Raw genomic sequence first — 24,327 nt, 5'->3', positions numbered from 1 at the left:
TGCATCTGCAGAAAACATCAGTGACGCGAGTTAATTCCCTGCAGTCGACTATTACACAGAGCCTGCACTAGTGGATGGACGCATTCTACTCATCTTTCCACATGAAATAACACAGGTTGCACATGCACAAGTACTTGCAAAATGCTCGTGCTGTTTTGAAAACAGTATCAGTCTGGCGCCCCGCTCTTAGCCTCCAAATCAGTTTTTTAAACCAAGACCTCTTTGTGCGAGCAATTCTGAAACAGGAGACCTACATATTTATGATTTCAGATTTCAAATGATACAAGGGTGAGTAAATGGACAGAATTTTTGTGTGAACTATCGCTTTAACATACAGAAGCTGATCTTGATTGAAATAGCTTATTTAACTTCGTTACCCACTTCCCCTTTAGATAAGGATGTGATGTGTTGAACTAGTTTTGCTGCATCAATAAAGTACTAGTAAAGTGTGAAGGCCACACTCAGGGGTCTGAAGACATAGAGCATAATACGCTAGCAGTCCAAGGGCAGGAGCATATACCCTATCCCAATGTCTCAAACAAAACTCTTGTCTGCCCTCTCTAAAAGCTGAATGATATGTATTAACAATGAAAGACATTTGAAATATTCATCCTGCAGGAGATGCAAATACAGTGGCTTTATGCACAGATGACACAATTCATCGCAAGTCAAGGACTGTAGGGATGGTAAAATCATGATATTTGTACCCTGTGATCTCTAAATGTCGTTCTCTATTTTCTTAAAAATGCCTCTTACTTTTTATGTATAGAAAATAACAAAGTTACTGCTAAAGTCTATGTTAATGAAAATACTTTTATTCCGTTTTCATTCAAATTCATAACAATGACTATCCTACAATGTAAACAGAAATTCTTAAAATAGCATACAGTACAGCATCAAACCTTTGTTACTCTTCCCAAGTTTAACCAAAAATGTACAAGTGAGACTGTGACACTAAAACTTTGTTGCTCGATGTGACTTCACATGTGTACATCTCTGATTTGATGAATATCCCAGATAAGAAAAGCAGTTATCGCAGGAGCCCCAAAGAATGATAAAAAAATTTATTTTCTCCTTCTGTCAGCCAAGGAATACTGTCTGACTCAGTCACAGAAGACAAGTGATGGATAATAGTGGTGACTTTAATTGAATGTACTCATATGTACCCCTTTAGGACAGTGAGGAGCTGTCAACACAAGGGGCGGACTTTCCATCTGGCGTATCGGGCATTTTCCTTGTGTGCAGCTATCGTTTGGGGCCGGTATGAATGCAAACGAAACTTATGCTCGCTAACCCCCCCCGTCGACAGATTTAACCACGTGCAGCATCCCCCCACCCCCCGTCAACAGGATAAAAATAATTGTTCACTTTCAACATACATTTTCATGATAATTTACTCATTCCTGTTGTCATCCAAGATGTTTGTGTGGTTTTTTCTTTAGTCGAAAAGAAATTAAGGTTTTTGATGAAAACATTGCAGGATTATTCTCCATATAGTGGACTTCAATGGACTCCAAACGGTTTCCAAAGTGGACTTCAACGGACTCCAGAGGTCAAAATTACAGTTTCAGTGCAGCTTCATAGTGCTTTAAACGATACCAGAGGATGAATAAGGGTCTTATCTAGCGAAACAATCGGCTATAGTCGTCAACGCGCTTTGCAGAACAGAGCAAGGCGAGCATTTGTGTTTATAAAGCATATACATTTTTATTTTATTTTGAAAATGTTTAAAGCCCTTAGGAATTTTGACCTTCAGCCGTGTGGAGTTCATTGAAGTCCACTATATGGAGAATAATCCTGGAATGTTTTCATCAAAAACCTTAATTTATTTTTGATTAAAGAAAAAAATACATAAACATCTTGGATGACACCATTTCTGTCCCCCCCCCCCCATCGACAGAAATGGTGGAGGGCCGATGTGGGCCAAAAAATCCTGGACTTCTACTGTACAGCATCAATTGCTCTAAAGGCAAACAGAGACATAAAATGCTTGCCATCTAAACACCTCGTAAGCAATATGTTGTTACAGTTGAAATTCGGGGTTGGAACTAAACTGCTACTGTATACACACTCATATCATGGGGTCTATAAAACACTGGAGTTACAAAAAAAGAGCAGTACATTGATAGTGTAAAAAGAAATTCAGCAATTTTAATTCTAGAACATGAGCTGGTTTGATACACTGAATTATAGGTCACTAACGATTCTCTGTAGAGAACTTAACCTTCAGAAGCTTTACGCTCTTAGCGTTGGTTGCTTTCACTCAGACCATGAAGTGGTAATTGTCTCATATTAACATTCCTTAGCCTTGGCTATGGGTTTGAAAAAAGGTGTAAGACATCACTTACTCATGGCACGTCATGAAAATTGTATCCTGTGGTCCCAAATTTACCCTGTTGAATTATTTATGCTCTTTACTGCAGTCTGACTAAAAATAGATACAGCTTGTTTTTGCTTAGTATGAACAATTTAACTCACATAGTGAAGCTAATGAAAAAATCTTTTACATAATTATTGACTTCCACTTTTAGAGTTCCTGAAGGTATCTTTAAAGATGATCTTATAGCAGTAAGGATGTGGATCATTAATCAAGAGTATAAAGGCACCTGTCACAATTAAAGCGAACAGTATGAACAGAATTCAAGACACATCAGAAGGCATTTGTTAATGGCCTTCCAAGTAATTGTAGAAAATATTCTGCAATGGTTCTTATTTGTGATAAATATATTACTGCACAAAAATTAAATGAACATCTAACATCCACATAGCTTCCATTTCAGAAGTGTTTTCCATTTAAATGATAAACTGATTATTTTTAAGACAGTGTCAATGAAGGAGCCTAAAAGACGAGGATGCTAATGTAGCAGGTTTGGAAACCAAGTGACCTTTTCCCAAGGTTTTGCTTCCTTCCTGCATATTTATGCCTTATGAATATTATATAATTTTCCTTAGTACATTGGTTGATCACATGGACCAGCCGGCTCTTGTGTGCCATGCAGGCATTCACAACGCTTACAAAAAATATAATGAAAACATTAAAATAAATCGTATTATCTGCTATTAAAATTATACCAACCGTCCATAATCTAATAAAAAATTACAACATCCTTCCAAAGGTTTTGGCGCTTTTAAATAAATATGTGTCACTCTTCCATGGAATTATCTAAACCCATGAACAGGATCTTGCATAGATTAGAGCTACAGCATATGTGCCTAGTCTGTCTGTATTCTGCAATCACCAGACAAGCTCAACTTTAATCTCCCTGTGACACATGAGAAATGGTGTCAAACTGGGCAAAGCTAAAATATGCATAAATGTAGAGAGCTTTAGCACTGTTAGTGTAGTTTATATAGCCGACATTAAATAGAATCTCACAACATTAGTCATTCCAGTAAGGAAAGAATAACTGTGATCATAAATGTGTAATACAACCGTATTACAACAAAATAATCATAGAATTTTTTTATCCTAAAGGAGTTAAAGGATAAAGATATAACATGTTAAACACCCGCTTAAGTAGAAACACCACAAGAAAAGCAAAAAGCAATGTCTTCCTTTCCTTCAATATCCTAAAATAACATATTTTTATATAATTTGTATGCATTCCTGACATAGGCTGTTGCAATGTGTAGCCTACATTGTGTGGACTGTGGTTTTAATTGAGATATTTCATTAGTGAGAGATTTCAGGTGATGTGAATTGTACTGTTCTGCTATGATGAAAGCCAGAATAGCACATCATGCCCTTGGCAACACAAAGTTGCTGCTTCCCCTGTTTTAGTCTTGTTCTAGGCATAGTGCTTTTAAAAAGGAAATGCTGAAAATGCAGGTACATGCAACAATAAACAATAATAATGCTTATTTAATAACCCTTATTAACTATATGTGGAAGTGTGGAAGTGCATTAGTTCTTTCCACGTTTGCATAAAAAGCCACCTTCAAACTTGACTCGGATGAGAGACTCGTAAGAACAAATACATTCGACTAATGTTATAAATTGCCACTGCGGAAATGAAAAAAACATCCAGCACGCGAAGAGAGATTTAACGTTAATTCTATAGTGCACCAAGTACGCTGTGAGTAGCAACTTACCATAATACGCCGACGGGACTTCGGATTTTCTTGCCATCTCAGCGTGGACAGACAAATCACGGTTTGACGGATTTGCAGGCGCAGAATAAATTGAGAAAATAAGATCAACCTCCAAGTTTAATAGCTTCCCTCACGCGACTGACGCGTCAATGATGTTAATAGCGGAGCGCGCGACGCTCTTCATACTGTCACTGTAGTGAGCCAGTGTGCGCACTACTGAGTGGGGTTTCAGGCAAGCGGTTACTGCAACAGTGCTGTGCAAAACATTTACCACACTTAAAGTTACAAATGCTCTTTGCAGAATGATACTGCCACGTTTTTTATTCCAAGAAAAACATTTAGTAACTTTTGGCAAAAGTGCAGCTCGTTTGTTTTTCATAAGACTGGCAGGCTAGACATATTGTTTACTATGCTAATGTTTTGTCCATTTAGTTGGTTTTCTTTGTCTTTCACGTGTGACTGTAGCGCATTCCAGTGGCAAACAAGGAACATTGCCACACATAAATCAACGTTATAATCTGGCTTTTTGGCTCGTTCTCGTTTCTTTGTGTTGAGAAGATTTACTAGTTTAATTTAAATGCGTTCTGAGATAACAGCCTACCTACAAACCGGGTGGTACACCGTAGGCTACTGTGTTCTGTAACTTCTGCTGCTCTGGTGCTGTGATTTGAATATATTTTCTGAGACTGACAGATGAGCTGTGGAATGAGATGATGTGACGGCCAACAATAAATGGAAAACCCGTCTTCCTCCAAAAGGTCCATGCTCCGCTCCATCTCAAATCCAACCTTAGCAACACATTTAAATCTCTGCCTTTATCCAATTCGCCGTTCCTCTATTTCATCTGTATCTGTGGAACGTAAAAGAAGGGCCAGATCTGATGCATGTCAATCACTTTGTGAAGGATGGTAGAAGACATAAATATGGCATTATGCAGTCTGCGGTCTGAGTTCTTCCATGACTCCAAAAAAGGCTTATTCTATATTCTGTATAAATATTTTGTTTTTTATAGAAAGCTCATAGTGAACATGCTCATGCACAACTTGCTTTCTAAACTGTATTTCTTTGTTTTGGGCAAACTGCTAGTGTAAAAGATAGTATGTGTTTGCAGACAGACCTGTACGATCATACACCAATGCATTTGAACTTGCTATAATTTTCAGCATATCTTTTGTGAAAGGCAAGTGTCATTGGACATACACTAGATGGTGCCCTTTGCACGCAATTCTAGACCTGTAATAAAATACAACGTAAAGCTCTAAAAACGAAACCTTTTACTTTTTAAATCGGGGTTTTCTTTTACATGGTTAAAAGGAACATTAAAGCCACTGCTCGAACACTGAATGCTTTTTCAGTCATGTGTACCAATCTGACATTGACGTTACTGATATTATATTGTAAACTGAAGTTTAAAACCCAATTGATTCAATAATTTTTTATATATAGTGCTTTTCACAATGTGCGTTGTTCCAAAGAAAATGTACAGGAGAAAAACAGAAAAGGAAAAACACAGCACAGTGCATGGTGTTAATAGAACAAGCAGGATCATTCTAGCTAATAAAACCTAATAAATTCAGTCTCCCGGTGAGCAAGCCAACAAGGCCCTGTGGCGAGGAACCCAAACTCCAGAGGTCCCCTCTGACTTGTCACAGCTTCACTCAGTGACTTTGATTTTACTGAGTAAATGTTTATGAAATATAAGGAGAACTTATTAGTTGTGATTTAGGAAAATTTCATTTGTACACTCTAAAAAATATATGTTTTTTAAAAGGTTCTTTAATGATGGCAAAGGTTCCATTTAGAACCATGTCTTCTGAAGAACCCCTTTTCTGCTGAAATGGTTCTTTGTATTGGAAAAGGGTTCTTGATTTCCGCTTTAGAGTTTTTTGGTTTAGAGTAAATCAGTTATTTAGAAGCTGCCTCCTGATTGGTTGTTTGTCCTGAATGAAAGTTCCGATTTAACAGTCCCGCTGAGGTGCCTGCAGCAGGCTCACTGACAATACACAGGTAAGCTTCAGACTGTTTTGAATAATATATTTTTTAAATAATATAAGATATTCTATGGTTATATAATTTATGGAAATCTGCTTTACCAATTATTTAGGATAGTTGAAATATTAAAAATATATATTATATTAACCATAGTATCTTAATTAGCATTAATCATTATTTACTTCAGCTGGTTGAACTTCCGTAAACCATTTTTCTAAAATATTTTCATGCACATTATCTTGGTGTTTCTTCAACAGTATGTTGTACAACATGTCTTTATGTTTATTTATTGTTATCTCAGAGTTTCGTATGTGACCTTGTGCTTGGAGTGAACTTGGAAGAGACAGGTATTTCTCCCGTTGCCAACCAAGTATCAGTTCAGTTCAGAAGTCTGACAACTGTGTCATACTTAATCTTCTTAAGAATGTAGAAACTGTTTAGGTCCAATTTTGTGATCGATATCAGACAACAGAGAAATGTAAATAAGCAGGGAAAATAGTAATCGCATAATGTAACTGTGAGCAGCTATAACTTCAAACTGCTGTCATGTGATGTACATTCAGCATAAAATACTAAATGTATTTAAACAATACAGTATTCAGGCATTTTTTGTATTGGACCCTTATAACTTATGTCATAACACATATTTGCTTGGTAGATGTTGTAGCAGTTTTAGCTGCATGTTAAAATAATGACGAGCTTAGCTCACCAAATAAATTCTCCACCAGATCTGTCTAGATCAAAATAATGAACTGAGTTATTTAAACATCAGTACAGTCAAGGAATTAGTTTAGCTCAATGTACAAAATGTATAATAATCGTTATTAAATATACATATTTTACAGTCTCTGATTAGTAATGTACAGTATAACAATATTGGTATTCATTCGTCCAGCGAATGCATCAATTATTATTAATACACTTTACGTTATCTCATGGCCATAAGTTACGTTAATTCACTAAACAGAGGCTGGAGCAGAGGTAGCCTGGATATAACACGGTTGAATTGACTTTGCGTTGTGAGCATTGATCACAGAAACCCATCACAGATGAATATATGGTTGTTTATTAAACTATATCTAAATGGTACACTTAACGATCGCAAATACAAATAAACACACAACATGAATACACATATGGAGAGAGGAGAGATAGAAATGTGAGAAGAATAGATTGTGAGAGTAGCATGGAGAGTAGCTTCTGAACACCAATAAAACATCTTTAACAGAGTCACAAACTTAACGCAGCTATTCTATGAATAGGACGGAATACTTGCGAGCTCTGTGCTGTATTTGTATCCGTAGCGTTTGGAGGAATGGCAAGGTTGCAATTGGTTTCAGGATGCGATCTCGATGGAAAAGTTCTGGCCCCGTGGCTCAGTGGTAGGCCGCAGTCCATTGTTCCTTCTCCCACCCCCCAATGGGGGTGAAGGCAATCTCCGAAGAGACTCCAAGAACTGGTTTCTGGTCGAGGCAGGTCCAAAGGTGAAAAAAAAGGAAGAGAGAGCGAGAAGTGAAGAGAGTGATCTCTTATTTAAGTTGTGAGGAGGTCACGCACTGTAGCTGTGACTGACCCAATCAGACGGTGGCACCTTTGGAGGGAAAGTAACTTGTCTTTGTCTGTGGAAGGTGATGGGGTCTTCTCATAAAACTTCTTTTGATCTTGAAAAGTTCCTCTGGACAAACTACAAATGCAAACAGAGTCTTCTCATATCTCCTTTTGCTTGCTTTGAAGTTTAGGAGTAGTAAATACCCCACGGAGAAGCAAAAGGGTTTGCCCTTTGATGATGGCAATCAAGGAACCAGAACAAAAGGGAGTGGGGGGGGGGGGGGTTATGGTATTCCTCTCAATGATCCATACACTACATTGTAGTTCAAATTATTAAAAATTACATGCAATCTTTATTAAGCATCACAATAATTGACATCTATTACATTGTTTAGTCCTGTTTCTTTTCTCTTCCTTTGAACGCGTCCATGAAATTGAAGGCTCCGAAGTACATACCAAGGACGACTGATTGCTTGTGCGGAACCAAACTGTGAAGAAACAACAGTATAATTCAGTATTCTCTGAAGAAACAGCTCACATGACATCAAAGGAACTGATGAAACATCATATGCCTTGGTACATTAAAAGAGCATGTGTTGCAATAATTTTAAATTTAAGCACAGCGGCAGAAATATGTGAAAGAAAATAATAACCAGGACTGAAAATTAGAACATTTACTCCTAATTATCACCTAATGGACAGATTCTAAATTCCCGGCCTCATACTAGAATATTATTACAGCAAATGTGTTATTCGATGACTTAATTATATGATTACAGTCAGACAGTCAGTTTTAAATATGTTTTTCTTTTACAAAACACAGAGAACATTATAATAGTAAATAAAACTACTTCCTATTCAGATACTGGAACCTTGATAATTATGGCTCTGCTGTCCAGAACACATTCATGACCAAACAGAGGCTGGAATTAATTGGGCAATTTTATGCACTGAAGTCGGCCTCATAGCCCACGCAAACAGGTGTTGCTTTATCTGCCCGAGTTTGCCAGTACTGGCATCAGTAATTGTCACTGCTGCATAAATAAGAGGTTTTTAAGAGGCCTGTTTTCAGGCTACAACTGGGTTGGAGGTGTTATGAAACCCAGGACGGGCTTCTTTGCATCATTAGTTGGAAAACATTACACGTGCAAGTCCCACAACATGCGGAACTGGTTGCAGCATCAATTCAAAACTCCTTTATGATGCTGTATGAGTTTCTCAATTCACATAATGCACCTATTCATCCATATTAATACATGGATTAAATACAAATGCCATCTACAGTAGGATGTACAGCAATGTTTATCTTTATATTCTATTTAAAGGGATTGTCCACCCAACAATGAAACTTATTCAAAACATGTATACATTTATTTGTTCTGTTGAACACAAAAAATATATATATTTGGAAAAATGTTGGGGGGAGATTTCTGACAATATGGTTTGCTTTCCTAAATTCTTCAAAATATCAAATTTTGTGTTTAACGGAACAACAAAAAAGAAAGTAATTTTTCCTACTATGGTAGTCAATAATGTCCCAGAAATGTCAGTTGATAACATTTTTCCAAATATCTTTCTTTGTTTTCATCAGAACAAAGAAATATTTTGAAACAACTTGAAAGTGAGTAAATGATGACAGAATTTACATTTTCTTTGGTGGAGTATCCCTTTAACTCCATGGTCATATGTTCGATTCATGGGGAATGCAAGGACTTACAAAATTAGTTTTGAATAAAATAATCTTCTGAATTAATTAATATAAGAATGAGACCTCTCCACAAAATAACTTACAAGATTGCTTCAAACTGAATAACATACAAATTGTTTAATGCCAACACACATATGAGTAAATCTACACATACAAACGTTGTGTTTCAGAGATCTACAAGGTTAGATTCTGATATAGACCTTTAGTTCTCTCTCCAGACAATCTCTCAGACCCATTGTCCTCTTCTTCCCCAAACGTCAGATTTTATTTGACACGAATAGACACCAATAGAATAATTCATTTCACATCCCTGACCCAAGTCTTTTCAAAGATAACACCAAACATACAGCTTTAACTTTCAATTGGTTTTGACATGAGGGCACAGCTCTGCTGTTTTTATCCGCAGTCATTGAAAAGTGTATTACCATTTAACCAATGGCTATTGGTTTATGCATTGTTATGCAGTTTTGCTTCTGCAGTGAAAATTAGACTGTCACATTGTTTATACAAGGTTGCAGGATGTGCAGAGGCAGTTACATTCCTAGTGTAACGAATGATGCAAGAAAAACAAAAAGAAGCCTGTAGCTTCAGATGAAACATAAAAATACATACAGTAGGTACCAACCAGCATGCTCTCTACCGCCGCGTTGAGTCCCGCCGTTTGGGAAGGGCGGCAGTTAAAATACATTAAATGTGAAACTAGTTCGCAAAATTTCCGCAGGAGGTGCAAAGGGAGAGTTTGCGCCTTCAGTACTTAACCACATGTACTGTGAAACAGTGAAATTCAATGTGGTAAATTCATTACTACATGACAGGAGGCAACATGTTTTTAATTTAACAAAAAAAGCGATATAGGTGGAGAATCTCCTTTCAATCACAGTGCAAAGGCAATGAAATGCAGTATTACATTTTATAATAACATTAAACAGTATTCATTAAACCGGAGAAAGTAAACTGCAGCAGGCGAAAATGTAACATACCCAGGTGCTCGAATTGAAGTGAGGCTTGCCCGGTAACCGCAGGACATCATTGACATGACTCCTTGATTGGCGTCGCTCCGGTGAAGCTCATTTCAGCAAAAAAAAATTGAATAATAAACCTCCACTCGCAGTCGGGAAGAGGAAGCTTCTACTTTTTTGAGGGGTCCTTTTCTCTCTCTCTATATCTTTCGACTATATTTATCAACTCAATGTCGGAGCTTTTGTATTCCTTGCGAAAAGTATTATTAGGCCTGGGGTGCTAGAGATCTCGATGAAGAGGAGTGACAGCTTTTTAGTAATTATAAAGGGAGTGCTTGTTCTGCCCTATATATAATCTATTCAGAGTTGTATAAAACTTGTTTTTCAGGCTGCTAAGACCAACGGCCACATACAAGCTGCAAAGTTTGGGAATTACATTGGCATATACCATTTCATCTGTAATAAATTAACGTGTGATGAAATATTGACCTGCGTTTAAATGACAAGCATTCAAATGTTTTAATTCTTCCCATGTCAGTAGGCTACAGGCTTTTAAAAACAGATTCCACTTCTCTGTTCACGGGGGATGGGGACTGGGAGAGGTGTGAATGTCTCTCTTTTTGAAACAGCAGAGTTTAGAATTAATGTCTTACCTGCAGGGGTTAGGCTTGGTGACATTTCTTGATTTATGACAACATATCCCCAATGTGTGTGAATGTAGCATCCTGGGTTTAACATCGGAGAAACCAAGCTCTGTTTGCAGCGGTGTTTATGCCATATGGGGGATAAATGCTGATAATCCAACGATATTATAGAGCACATTCCGTTTTCAAGGAAATCATGTTGGAGTTTTTATGAATGACGCGCATCGCAATACACAAACAGAGTGTTGCACAGGCACTCTGATCTCGCTCGCTGTATTTCTCAATTTGCACAAAGCACAGAGCAAATACAAACATTAAAGCTGTGTATGCAACCTAGCAATAAATTGAAAAAAAGAAACTCCTTATTTATTGAAAATTATTCAAACCGAATAAAGCATTGATTGAATGCATAGAGCAATTTTAAATGTAAACCCTTGTAAAATGAAATTATGTATTAATGACTAGTATTAAATAGTTAGTGCCTGTGGATTTAAATTCTTGGAACTTTGATATTGTAGACAGCATTTGTCTTTTACGCCTAAACCTCTAAACGCTTGCTCGTCTGCTGAGTGAGACAATGAGCTTGACGAGTCAACTCGTGCAGAGTGAAGATCTCTGAATAGACTGCCACTCAGCGTCAAACAAAAGTCAACACACATTAAAGAAGTACTGCCGCGGAGATGGCGACGGCAGAAGGATAATTCTTATTGAGTACCTACTGCACCATGTTTTTCATTTATTTATTTGCTTACTGAACCATGCTTTAAAATTATGTTTGGAATGTACTGTTATTGTTTATCTTCATGTAGAAATAGAATATCTTACATATGTCTTAGAAAGGCTTTGTCATTCATACCTCTGCCAAAGTATAACATTGTCGTTGTCAGACTGAAAGTTTGTATCTCCAAAACTGATACTTTACATAAACTGTTTTCAATATTCAACAACGTGTTGACAACCTCTTTTCAATAACATTTTTGCTTAAAATTTCAAAAACTCACAGACAAACATGAAGGGTGACCAATAGTAGCTAATATTTATGGAAAAAAATAAAACTTGTGGAAAATGGAAATACAAGTTTTCAGTCCGACGGTGACCATACATTGTAAAACCAATATTTTGACTTAGACAAGTCAGAGGCTTTACAGAAAGGAGAGAACATAGTTGTCAGATTAAAGATAACCATTCAGTGGGAACTTACCATTTCACAGCCAGCAAAATGTACAAGGACCATGGAAGTAAAATGTAAACTTGATCTGAAAGAATCCCACTAACGATCCTCTTGGCAACATACTCTGGTCTCAAGATGGGCAGAAGTCGGGGCCACCTGCACACAGTAAAGAATACTGTTTTTCCCTTATTGCTCTTTTGACAGAATTCTTAGGTACTTTGACAAATACTACTATGGTACATGTCCAAACAAAAAATGCTTAAACATGATATACATCCAAAACCATGGTAGTCTCATTATTATTAACATTCTTGTCATGTAGGTGTAATTTTAGTGAAAAGTTCTGTCTCAAAGCACATATGGATGAAGCGTTCCAACAAAAGAACTCAATGAATAATTCTACTTTCCAACAGTCTTGTGAATGTCCTTAAACCAAGACAATTGTTTGGGAATTAAGATCAATATAGATCGATATAGAAATGGATGATTAATTTAGTTTTAATCAAATGTATTTTCCTACGTGAAATGATTCAAGTTTAATAGATATGTTTTAATCATATAACCATTTGTGTGCTATATAACCATTGAAATGATGTTTTGTTTAATTCCATTGACACAAAAGGCAAGGAAACTTGCAAACAAAGGCTAGTTTCTGAGAGTTCCCCAGTTGCCAGATGTTGTTTTGCAGAGAACGGAATGTGGTCAGCAAGAGTTCAACAGGACCTGATTGGTTGCTAAGGGAAGATGCTACCCGGAGACGGAGGGGGGAGCACGAAGACATGAACGACGTCACATTCTGTATAAATTGTGTGTGTAAAACTTCCTGGGGGGTTGTTGACTCGTGAGGAGAAGGCAACCCAGCGCTGTTGAAAGAAACTTTTAAATCTGATGAATAAAATCTATTACTTTTAAAACAGTTTGTTCCCCTCGTCCTTCCAAATTTTGAATACGCAGGACTGGTAAATAACATAGTCCGACAATTGACTCCATCACTGCAATATAGAAGCAGCCCCTGGCAATATTCCTACTTTTGACAACAGCAGTGAGTTACCCTGTTCAATAAGCAGTCCTAAACTGATAAGTCACTAGCTTCAATCTGATCAAATTCAGCTACGTTTTGTGTTGCTTCATAAAGCACAGGCATTTCCACTGTGGTCTGTGTCTTTCTTTGGATTGCATAATTATTAAAAACAGTGTGCGAAATCATGCCTACAGAGATTCTGATGAAGCCTAATTAAAAACTGAGATTGCAGCCTTGACATAATGTCCTCTTGACAATTTGTGAGTGATGTCATACAGAGAGATACCATTACTGCTAAGGTAGCAATTTTAGGAAAAAGGTTATAGACGGTTTCAACAGCAAGAACATTATGTGGCCCAAAATTGTTATATTATAACGAAACACTGATGCTTATTTAAACAACCCCGGTGACTTCGAAGAAAAAATGTGGTTGTGTGTAAATTGTGCGATAGCTTACTTTGTTTCGCAGCCATCAAACATCCCTGTGTTGATGAAGTATGGACAGACGATCGTAGTTTTGACTCCATCTTTTCCCTCAGCTGTTAGCTCAAGAGCTACCGACTCAGCAAAACCAACAGCTGCAAACTTGCTTGCACAATAATCTGTGTGGGGAGAGGGTGGGTAGTGACACCTCAAGGTGAAGTTCTTTTAGGCATTTAAAACAGCTGCTCAATGAAAAGTACTGTCTGTAGCAATGAGTGATGGGACAAAACCATAGACAAACTACAGAAAAATTACAGGACAGTTTATTTTGGTAGTCTCTTATCCTCTGTTTCGTGAATTAATTCACAGACTATGTTTTGTGTTTAACATAAACCAATAAAGAAGGGCTGCTCGATTATGACAAAAATCCTAATCGTGATTATTTTGGCAAATTTTCAGATGCCGGTTATTAAACACGATTACTCATTAACCATTAAAACAGCATAAAAAAATTAAAAACTTGGCTTTTAAACTGAATTTAACTGAATTTTTTTTTTTAAGAAATAGCACTGCTGAACCACTGTAAAGGAAAGGGTTCGCTGTGGATTTATACTACAAGAAAAGAGAGGATCCTTGCCAAAGCACAATAATCGTTTGCATCGATTATTTTGTTTTTGTAACTAATGAAGGCTGAAAATGACGATTACGATTCATTTTCGATTAATTGCACAGCCCTACAATAAAGGATGTGAAAAATACAGTTGATAATGACCAGTTCCAAACACATTCTCCCACCTTCTCTTAATTATTTCAGATGTCAATCCCACCTATCAGCTGTCCTCAAACCTGTTTGTCAAACTATCATTCTAATGACAGATGTCATTAAGACACTTAAATATTGAGATCTGTCAACTTTCCAAATTAGGTTGTTAAATTACATTTAAGCCATGGAAGGCTTTATTACACCCGAAAGCACCCCTGGCAAGAGAAAACTGTTGTGTAACAGATCAGAGGTCATATGGTAAATTATTACCTGCCAGTCCATTGACCCCTATTAAGCCTGCAGAACTCGCAACACTGACGAGATGTCCATGGTTCTTAGCTATCATATTGGGCAGGAATGCTTTATATGTCTAAAGCACATGGATTATGAGCACATAGAGAACAGAAACAGAAAATGGGGTTATAAGGCTACATTATGGCACTTTGTGTGTGACATTCAGCAAAACAACTGCTAAATAAATACATTTATGGGGATATATTTAGTAATTTTCTTACCCAAAAGTGGGACATTGCATTAACTCTGAGTGTCTTCTCAATGAGTGCGTCAGAAGTTTCCATGAATTTCTTGCCACTCACAATGCCTGCATTGTTTATTAGCATGGTGACATCACCAATTTCATTTTTCACCTAAAAGAACAAGTAAGATACTCAAGTATACAAAATCACATTTCAGCTGATCCTTACCTTCCTTAAGCAACAGGCCAAACTAGCACTTAAAAAACAAAATATTGCCCAAAGTGTGCCATGCTGATTTCTAAACATGTTATTTTAGATGAATACAAATAATACTTTCACAATACTGTGACAAACATTATTGTGCTTTGCCACGAAAACACTGCAAAGTAAAAAAAAGCATTGTCTTCTGTGCTGTTTTTCTTATTAACCTTCAACCATTAAAGTGAGTCAGTTTAAGCTTAAAGGTGTTGCAGCTGTGTGATACAACACCTTCTATTATGTTTAACAATATTAGCAAAATGTCTATTGTGTACAGCAGGGAATGCAGTAAAGATCTCGTTTCATTACTCAATGCCAGCGGTCACTCCAATAACATTTAACATCAAGACATTTTTTTGTTTTGAATACTCTTCATTCCAAACCGACAGGTCATTCTTGCACATGAGCAAGTTTGAACCTGGCTTACCTGATCTGCCACTCTGTAGACCACTGCCCTGTCACTGCAGTCACACTGGTAGTAATGTACCATTGATGCTCCTTTTTCTTTCACCTGCCTGGCAGTCTCTTTTAACCCGTCCTCGTTGATGTCCCACAGGACCAGCGAAACATCCAGTGAGGCAAACTCGAGGGCCATAAGCCTACCGATACCACTGCCTGCCCCAGTTATGAGCACTATTTCGCCAGACACATCTTTCATCCTGAGTGGGATGAGTAATTTTATGAGGGCTTCCACATTGTAGTATATGGTAAAAAGTATCAGGCGGAGAGTCTCCAAGAGGAAGTTCATTTTGAGATGTGCAGGTGACCTTATGAATGACATAATCACATAAATCACAGTGTGACTAAAACAGACTCATTATCAGATTTCACAAGAGTTACAGAAAAGCGTGTGGTTATTATTTTAGTTCAATACTCTAATTAAAAAGGAGAGTGATTCTCAGATTAATGAAGGCAAATGGCAGCGCTTAAAAAAGGCGTGAAACGTTCAACGTATGCAAACCTTCTACCTGGGAATGCAATATTATAGCTCTGTTTACCTTCTTGTTCGGTTAATTTCGACCTTCCCGAGCAGAAGTTACTGTCAGTTGCCAAATAGATGTGTTATTCCAACTTAAATGAGGAACCCGACGTGAGTGCGGCGGCACGTGTTACTTTTTGTCCTCTGCTCCGATTCATACATGAGGAAGAACCTGCAGTACTTCACCAGTACAGTAATGTAGGAGTTTACCTGATACAGTGCATATCTACGGGCAGCGACACGGTCACATGACTCAACGCACACCGCCCATTGGCTTATAAGATTTACTTTTAGGAAGTACTTCAGTGCTGAGTTGCTTGCGCAGGCTGACCGGCGTATGACATCAAACTACCGCAAATCGCTCTCGCGAACTTTGATGTTTCGTGTGTGCGACAGGTAAATATCAGTATTTTAATTTCTTAGTAAACACTGAAACTTTGAAGCGGCTAGAACTGAAATGCTTGAGTTGTTTTCTGGTGTGAATGTCTTGGAACGAATACGAAGTTAATATCTTTGGTTTTCGCCGATTTTCTTCTACTTGATTAAAACTGTGTATGTACGTCACCGATAACGTTAATTGTTTATAAATTAAAATAATTATACGTCATGACCATTTAATCTGAGCATGGTTTAAGAAGGCTGCTGGCCTGCTGCACAAATCACAGGTTCACGTGTCTACGGTTTGTATCAGTCCGATCGAGTCACATTCCGCAGAGAATAAAGGTAAAATGTTAGCTAATCCCAAAAATGACAAACTGTCATCATTTACTAATCCTTGTGTCAAAGAAAACGTGACAAAAGTCGTTACCTAGTAAGATGTCAAACCTTTTTACACAAGTTCATACAGCATATGACAATATACCAAATAGTTTAATTAAACACCCACCCCAAATAAACTTACCCATTCAAAATTGGTAGATTGTCAAACAAACATTATTTGGTATCATTATGAAGCTTTTTCAAGATCGTATTGTTGGTGCTTTTTAATACTCTAACATTCACCATTTGACAATTTCTGGTTTAATTGCACAAGGTAGGCCTAAACTGTAAATGTAAGTGGATATGGAAATAAAATGTTTATTTGATTGAAATTGTGTTATCTTATTTGTAGAGACGCAGAGGATTAGAAATGCAGAAACCCACGTAATGAAAAACAGGTCGGTGGATGCTGACTGGTCTTTACAGTGTTTAGTATAGTATAAAAGTATCTTCTAAAATCCTGAATGTACTAATATTTACTCTATGACATAAAACACATGTTCACCATCTGTTGCATAGCAATGTTTTGTTACCGAGGATAATCTTTTAATGGAAGAATTGCACATACTTAAGTAATGCCCTTAATAATAATTTATATAATAAAGTGTTCTGAGTTAAATGTAGTAACTATTCAACAAAGTCACAAGGCACTCAATGGTATGCTATATTGCGACTTTACTTTGAATTGGACCCAACCACACCCTTTGGCTGTTTCTATAGTCACAATATTTCACTACCTTGTGCCATAATGTTTAACATACAAGCAGGTATTGCATCTAAAGCTACTGAATAAGGTAGCGATGACATCATAATAATGGAGAAGTAGAATTAATGGGCTCTTGAGTAATAAATATCTCACTGAGACATTTCAGTTCTGCAGTAAGATGAATTTATTATATTCTGCACAGGTAATTGCTCAGAGATGTTGCTTTGATTTAAACAAGTACAAAAGCAGTTGAAACGTTAAAAGAAATGCATTAATCATTAAAATATGGTAGAACGGAGATTTAGCCTCATCTACAATTTTCAATGAGTGAAGCAGACAATCTAATGTTTTCTTAAGAGAACTATGCAACACTGTGAAAAGTACATTTGAATTGTGGTTATGTAACCCATAAATAGATAGTAAATGAGCAAGGCCTAAATATGGCATCTTTATCCAAATGTTCACTTTCATGAGCGATTTCATTGCAAATACAGAGAAGGACACTTTTTTTACACAAACCTTAGTTACTAAAATCACAAATATACTGTACATTTAATATAATGCAGGAACATTTTGCAGCAAAATTAAGACAAAAATAAATCTAAATTAAAAAGGATTTCACATGAAATTGATACAGTGCAAGCTCTACACAAAGTAGGAACAGGTTTTGGATGAGTGTCCATTTTTAATCTATGATGCTAGATTCTAATCCATGAATCCTCCATATCTCTTCTGCATGCCGGGCAGTGCTGTCTCGCCTCCATCCTCCCAAGTGCGTTTAAGAAACCCATTGGTTTTCTGGCTATCCAGCCAATCAGGCCTTCCCACTCTGCGCATAAACCCGCCATAGCGTTTGTGCAGGTCTCTTCCTGCCTCCTCAAGATCGCTGTTGCCCTGTATGCTCCTCATAAAGCCCCCGTAGCGTTTGACAACACCCCCTTCTTGCTGGTTCTCTAACTCTGAGGTAAGGCCAATTTTGAGAATCTCTTTGAGCAGTTCCACTCTGTCTTCGACGTCCCCCTCTTCTCTGTCCTTCTTCATAAAGCCTCCATATTTTTTACTTATGGTCTCTGTGCCATCAATCTCAGCTGGGGTGTCAATCTCTGCAGCCTTCTTTACCATGAAGCCCCTATATCGCTTCATGAAGCCCCCATATTTCTTGGTGAGAAGGTGGTCTGCACTGTTTTCTTGTCTGAGGCTTTCAGCCGCAAGACGTTCGTTTTCCGTCAGGATGTCTTTGCAGATTTCCAGCTTTCTGGAGTCCACTGTTCCATCACACTCTAATGTGCAAGTCTATGGGTAAAAATATGACAAAGAAATGAAAGGTCCACCAAATTAGCCCACCAGAGGGCACACAAATGCAGTCTTCTAAAAATCCAATCCTACACACATTTGGTTTAAAACATTTATACTCAAAAATCTTTTATTCCACTGCTTAAATCTGAACAGTTATTTTTTATAAATAAACCTACTTGCTATGAATTCTCTGAGACCAACAACTGTAAGTAAAAGTTAAAGCACTATTGTAATGTAAATAGTAATTCTATTCTTTGAAAAAATCTACTTTACAAAATAAAATAAGCGAGGTTTGTTTTATAATAAATCTATACAGTCAGATCAGCCTATTAGGAAGGCATTTAATGGTCATGTTAATTAATTACCCACAACAAAGGTTTCGTTTCGCCGGACATATCAGCAAGTGCTCGATTTATAGGATAACTTTGGGTGTTGTTTTTTTCTCTGTAATTTTAGGTAGAAACTATGATCATTTCAAACAGGTTAAATGTGTAATGTGGGAGCTGAATCTCACCAGTGTGTCGCTTTCTGTGTGTTCACGGAACATGCTGTAGACGCAGAGCGCGCACTCTCTGCCGCATTCAGCCTGAACTGTCAGCACGAGACAGGCGCTCAAAGCCAGAGACCACCAATTCATTGTTAACGCCATGGGCTGTAAACAGAAAAATGAAAGTAAATATTTACTTATGTATTCTTTGAAAACGTATTATAATGTAAATAAACCATAACACGTTTTTCATTATAGGGAATTTGAAAGGTTAGGTATGTATTAAGCTTACGCAGGTTACTATGTCTATAAGAGTCTATCGACTGTTCTTAACAAGATCAGCAGCTTGTACAATATTGAGCTCCACCGGTTTATTAAGCCTATCGTAGAAACTTTCAGCTTAATTTAAGTGATATATTTTCTCATACCTGTTTACAGTAGTTTTCTTTGTCGATTTCCACGGTAGTGTTGACGAAGTGATATTTAAAACCGCTTTGCAAGAAGAGAAGATTCGAGGCAACGACTCCAAGAGTACAAAGATCAAGAGCCAGTCACTTTTCACTGATGGAGCTTGTTGGAAGCGTCGTTAGTATGTACTGTACCGCCTCTCGCAAGTGGATCCCTATTCTGATCGAGAGTGACTGTCACTGACATCTTTAAACGGTGCATCCCGATGATGTCACGCCGTTTGCCATCTGACGTATAGGCTAAGCAGGACAATTCACGCAGAGAATGACGGAGGTAAACACTGTTTTCCCACACAAAATCAATTGTGTTTTTTCTCATATTTTTTCAGGTGATTTATCGGAGGATTTTTATGAAATCACAAAGTAATGACAGTTTTCTAAGTTTGCCTACCAAAACCTGCTCCTAAGCCTTGTGGGTTCCTTTTTCTAATTTTATACATGATTCTGCTCACTATTATTTGCTACCAGTTGCTGTTTGTGGCATTTATTGCTCTATAATCCACACTCTAATGTGTTTCACTGCTGTTCTGCAACATTGGTCAACCGTTTTTAAATTCACCTTTAATGGCAATTTTTAAAATGCACCACAAGTAGACAACAAGACAAAGTGTTAAAATAAATAAATAAGGACTAATGTGCTACTGCCTGGCCCATTGGTCCCCGGTGGTCTGCATGTGGACATGTATTATATAAAACACATTTTTGAGAATGACATGGCATTTCTGCCTATTTAAATTGATATTAAGTAACAGTAAGCACTATAATATAATACATCAAGGTGCAGTGACAGTCTAAATGAAAGTTAATCAAGTTGTTTTTCTGAGAGTTTGGATTGGAAGTCAGAGGCTCCTCTTCATTGAACTCATACACAACAGAAAGGTCAATTGGACTAATATCACAATATATTATAGATCTATGTCAAGCATGTTCCAGATGTAGCACGGAGTATAAGAAAATATTTATCATAAACGGTCCCTGGAACATGAATCAGAGGCCTGGGGAATGGAAATTTCTGTTTACGCTAATATAGACCTTAAGACATGTGAGTAAATTCTATGTTTTTCTTTTGATTCTATCAACTGCAGAAACTTAATTTATATTATGTAGGTATTTATTTCAGTTTAGAATTCTTCTCTTCATAAGCAAATCAAATTTCACAGTAGTACTGTGAGTATAAATATTAGACCCTAAAGTGAGCTCGAAATATATGGTAGCAAAGCTAACATCAGGAATATGATACATTTTTAAGATTGTTGTTCTTATTAATTCAGCAGATTTTACAAGAACAGATTGGCCAGACCTGTGCATAATCATGCACTTAGTCATTGTCTTAATAAGGGATTTAATCAATCAGTTAGCTTCTCAAAATTGTGTATGCTTTCGATTAACTCTAAATAAAACATTTTGTTCAATAATAGATCAGTGTAACAATCCTGACTACTCCATTTCTATTTTTTTTCTTATCAAAATATAAATACGAATGCAATTTAGCATGAAGTGGATCAACAGAATATCTCAATCCTTCAATAAAAATACAAAATGGGAAGCCATGGAGCTGTAATATATGTGGACTTGTCCTAAGTGGAAATTTGCATACTGTATATGCCAATTTAATGCACTACTAGAGATTTGAGAGCATTATATTATGTCAATAAAATTCAACGCAATTACTAGGTGATGATGGCTTCTGGTGAGATGCTAAACTCTGTGTTAAGTGGGCCTAGACTATTTATTACCAACTGACATGTTATAAGCTACAGCAAAATGGTAGTTTCATATTATTAAGATATGAACTTTATGTAGATATTCTATTTCTAGTATTAAAAAGTTAAAATGTATGCTGTATTAAATTGAAAAATCTGGACCTCGAAATGAAAGGATGCCAGATGATGCTTTATCCTGAGCCACTTTCAGTAGATTACTCCATTGTATGGCCATTGTACCCTTGTGCAAAGCAGTTAACCCTGTTGGTCCAAGGTGATAATGCTTGCACTCTTTGTCATGAACAAAGTCTCGTAAATTACTAGTAAACATCAGGAATAAGAGTACAATTAGTCCTCCGAGAGCAACAAATGAAAGAGTGTGAAGGAGCACTCATCCTTTCACACGCCTTAAAATACAATAATTTCAGGCATGCATTGTATGTATAAAATGCTTCCAGGTGACCTATAGTGAATTTAGTTCCCACAAGTAATGAAACACATTATAAACTTTTAAATTATAAATTTTTATAGCTACACTGTAGAGAATTTCTGTAGAAATTACAGTTTTACTTGCAGCCGTTTGCCAGTAATTTAATGTAGATTTACATTTATGTAATTTACTGGCAACAGTTTGTTCAAAGATAAAGTATCATTAAACATTAAAAAGTATTTATCCTTAAAGAGAAAAAAATATAAATAACAGCCTCATGCAAAGCATTCTGGGAACCAAAACAATCCCAGAATGCTTTGCATGTGGCTGTTAGTTATTTTCTGTAACATCACAGACTTGTTCATGTTTTATGTTCATTTATCTTTGAACAAACTTTTGCCAAAAAATTTGATAAATATAAATGTACAGTAAGTTACTGGCAGCTGCATAACTACAGCAAAAATGGTTACAGTGTATATTTAGGCTATTTAAAAACTTCCTACTGTACAAAAAACTTTTAGGATTGTCATTCAACTTTTGGTCAAACCAAAGTGCTCATGTTAGAATAACAAAAGTCAAACTTCCACATCATTTCTTAAGATAATTTGGGCATGATTAAATATGATCTTTGTGGTCTGAGTAAGCAGACTTTTAATCAGGTCTCATATTCAATTTCCTGTTGGGTGAAGTAAGGATATCAGTGCTATAATTACAGTGCCACTCAGACTATGGCTGAACAGAACCAATGACAGGTATAGTTAATTAAATTCTGTCATACTTAAGAGAAATCTGAACTTCTGTGTTGCATATAACTGCTTTATCATAGCTAATAAAACATTTATTTACACCTTCTCAAGTGGACAAGTGGGCAATTATAATATTATGGCCCACTGCGGTAATTAATTAAACAGAGGGGTACGAATAAAGATCTGTAAACAGATGCTTTATCGTAAATCGTAAATCTCGCCTATTTTACGAATCACAAGAGCACATTTGGTTTTAGTATAACATGCATGTCTAAAATGATTGTACATTAGATCTGTACTTTCATGTCAATATGTAGCCTTTATTAATTATTTCAAAGACCAATATTTACATAAAACATGCAATGGCACGGTCAAATCATGTGCATCAGTAACATCCTGTCAACTGTTTAAAACGAACCTGATTAAAAAGATTTATGCACATTTGCTATGCAAAAAGTAAATGTAAAATATTTCCTCTTCTCTTGGGCTGGGCTTAGCAAGACACTATTGCTGCATAAAATGCTATGTTAGGTGCTTTTTCAGTGGTGATGCCTTGAGACTTGAAAAAATGTAGCAAGGGGTTAACACATAATTCACTCTTTTTTTAAATTAATTGTTTAAAACAGAGATATTTACATTGCCTTAAAACCATTGAATATATTAAAATAACTCTTTTTATAATCTTTTTATATTTAAAATCTTGTTCATGCATATAATCACCTTTTTTGTTGTTCTCCACTTTTCATCTGTAAATGACAATATTGATGTATTGTTCTTGCTTGATAAATAAAAACTAAGAGGCAAAACCATGTACATACTCTATGAATCCATTACTCACACACAGTCCTTGTCGTCTGAGAGGCCATAACAAAGCCAAATTTGTTTGCCTTTAAAGGCCTATTTTCAATAACCCCCAAAATAATGGATCCTGGATTCCATTTTCTCATTTTCTTCAGTGAAAACAATTTATTTTACACTCGGTCTTCGGCGGTCAGCTTAAACACACCTCGATGACCTTTCCCTTTCTGTGAAAACATTTACTGACAGCATGGCTTTGATGAAGCACTGGCTGATCATTTGAAAGCGCTCTTCCAATTTACGTGTGGTCTCCTGAGCGCTGGATGGTATGGCCCACGGGCTGTGTGACTGTTTCAGCAGGGACCCTAGGTGTCACAAAATACATTACCGGCCTTGTTTATCCATGGGAGAGAACGCAATTGCTATAATTATTTTCATTTTCATCAAAGCATGGCAATGTTGATGCAGTGTTGGTGTAATGTTATAAAATTACTGTGTACTGGCTAAAAAGGGTCTATTCATTAGAATGGCTGCTGGAGTCTGATGACTGCCCTAGATAACTTCTTTAACTTTATCTCTGCCCAGTGTTATGGATGCTGTAAAGACAGAGAATACTTACCCCAGTGAATTGAGCAGGCGAGGAAAGCAAGGGCGTAAATTTGATTTTGACATTGGTGGGGACATAAAATTGGTCTGCACCGCATTGTCAAGGTATGAGCAAAATAACTACTGATTTGAAAAGGGCTTAAACCCAGCTTTCACAGGGTATCAAAAACTGTAATATGTAAATTTTCACCATGTGGGGTTTTCCCAGATCGCATCACATATAAATATAGATTAGTTGTTTGCCCTGAAAATTGTCTGTACCCAAATCAACACCCTTGGATGAAAATCATAATAT

General features: G+C 36.8%; 3 protein-coding genes across 4 annotated transcripts in view; all 3 read right to left on the bottom strand.

Annotated features, from left to right (window-relative positions):
• Positions 1-4,337, bottom strand: part of slc44a5a (solute carrier family 44 member 5a) — a 41,852-nt gene extending 37,515 nt beyond the window's left edge. The window contains exon 1 of the mRNA XM_079453473.1: positions 4,093-4,337. Coding sequence (XP_079309599.1) covers positions 4,093-4,129 — 37 coding nt within the window. The 5' untranslated portion in view covers positions 4,130-4,337. The remainder of the gene's footprint in view (positions 1-4,092) is intronic.
• Positions 4,338-7,130: 2,793 nt separating this feature from the next.
• sdr16c5a (short chain dehydrogenase/reductase family 16C, member 5a) lies at positions 7,131-16,289 on the bottom strand. The gene is made up of 7 exons (XM_079452534.1): positions 16,054-16,289; positions 15,483-15,822; positions 14,837-14,968; positions 14,592-14,691; positions 13,593-13,737; positions 12,145-12,270; positions 7,131-8,120 (listed from the first exon to the last, which is right to left on the bottom strand). The coding sequence occupies exons 2-7, from the start codon at positions 15,801-15,803 to the stop codon at positions 8,024-8,026; spliced, it is 921 nt and encodes a 306-aa protein (XP_079308660.1). The 5' UTR covers positions 15,804-15,822; positions 16,054-16,289; the 3' UTR covers positions 7,131-8,023.
• Positions 16,290-17,634: 1,345 nt separating this feature from the next.
• On the bottom strand, positions 17,635-19,960 carry penka (proenkephalin a). 2 transcript variants are annotated; one of them, XM_079453875.1, is made up of 3 exons: positions 19,711-19,960; positions 19,310-19,447; positions 17,635-18,792 (listed from the first exon to the last, which is right to left on the bottom strand). In XM_079453875.1, the coding sequence occupies exons 2-3, from the start codon at positions 19,442-19,444 to the stop codon at positions 18,205-18,207; spliced, it is 723 nt and encodes a 240-aa protein (XP_079310001.1). In that variant the 5' UTR covers positions 19,445-19,447; positions 19,711-19,960; the 3' UTR covers positions 17,635-18,204. The 2 variants fall into 2 exon arrangements, with proteins under 2 accessions (XP_079310001.1, XP_079310002.1); XM_079453876.1 differs by lacking the exon at positions 19,711-19,960 and having other exon boundaries at positions 17,663-18,792; positions 19,310-19,451.
• Positions 19,961-24,327: the final 4,367 nt, after the last annotated feature.

Source organism: Barbatula barbatula (assembly GCF_947034865.1).
Source record: "Barbatula barbatula genome assembly, chromosome: 3".
Taxonomy (NCBI): Eukaryota; Metazoa; Chordata; class Actinopteri; order Cypriniformes; family Nemacheilidae; genus Barbatula; species Barbatula barbatula.
The sequence above is the reverse complement of the archived record's forward strand: the minus strand, read 5'-3'. Positions and strand labels throughout refer to the sequence as shown.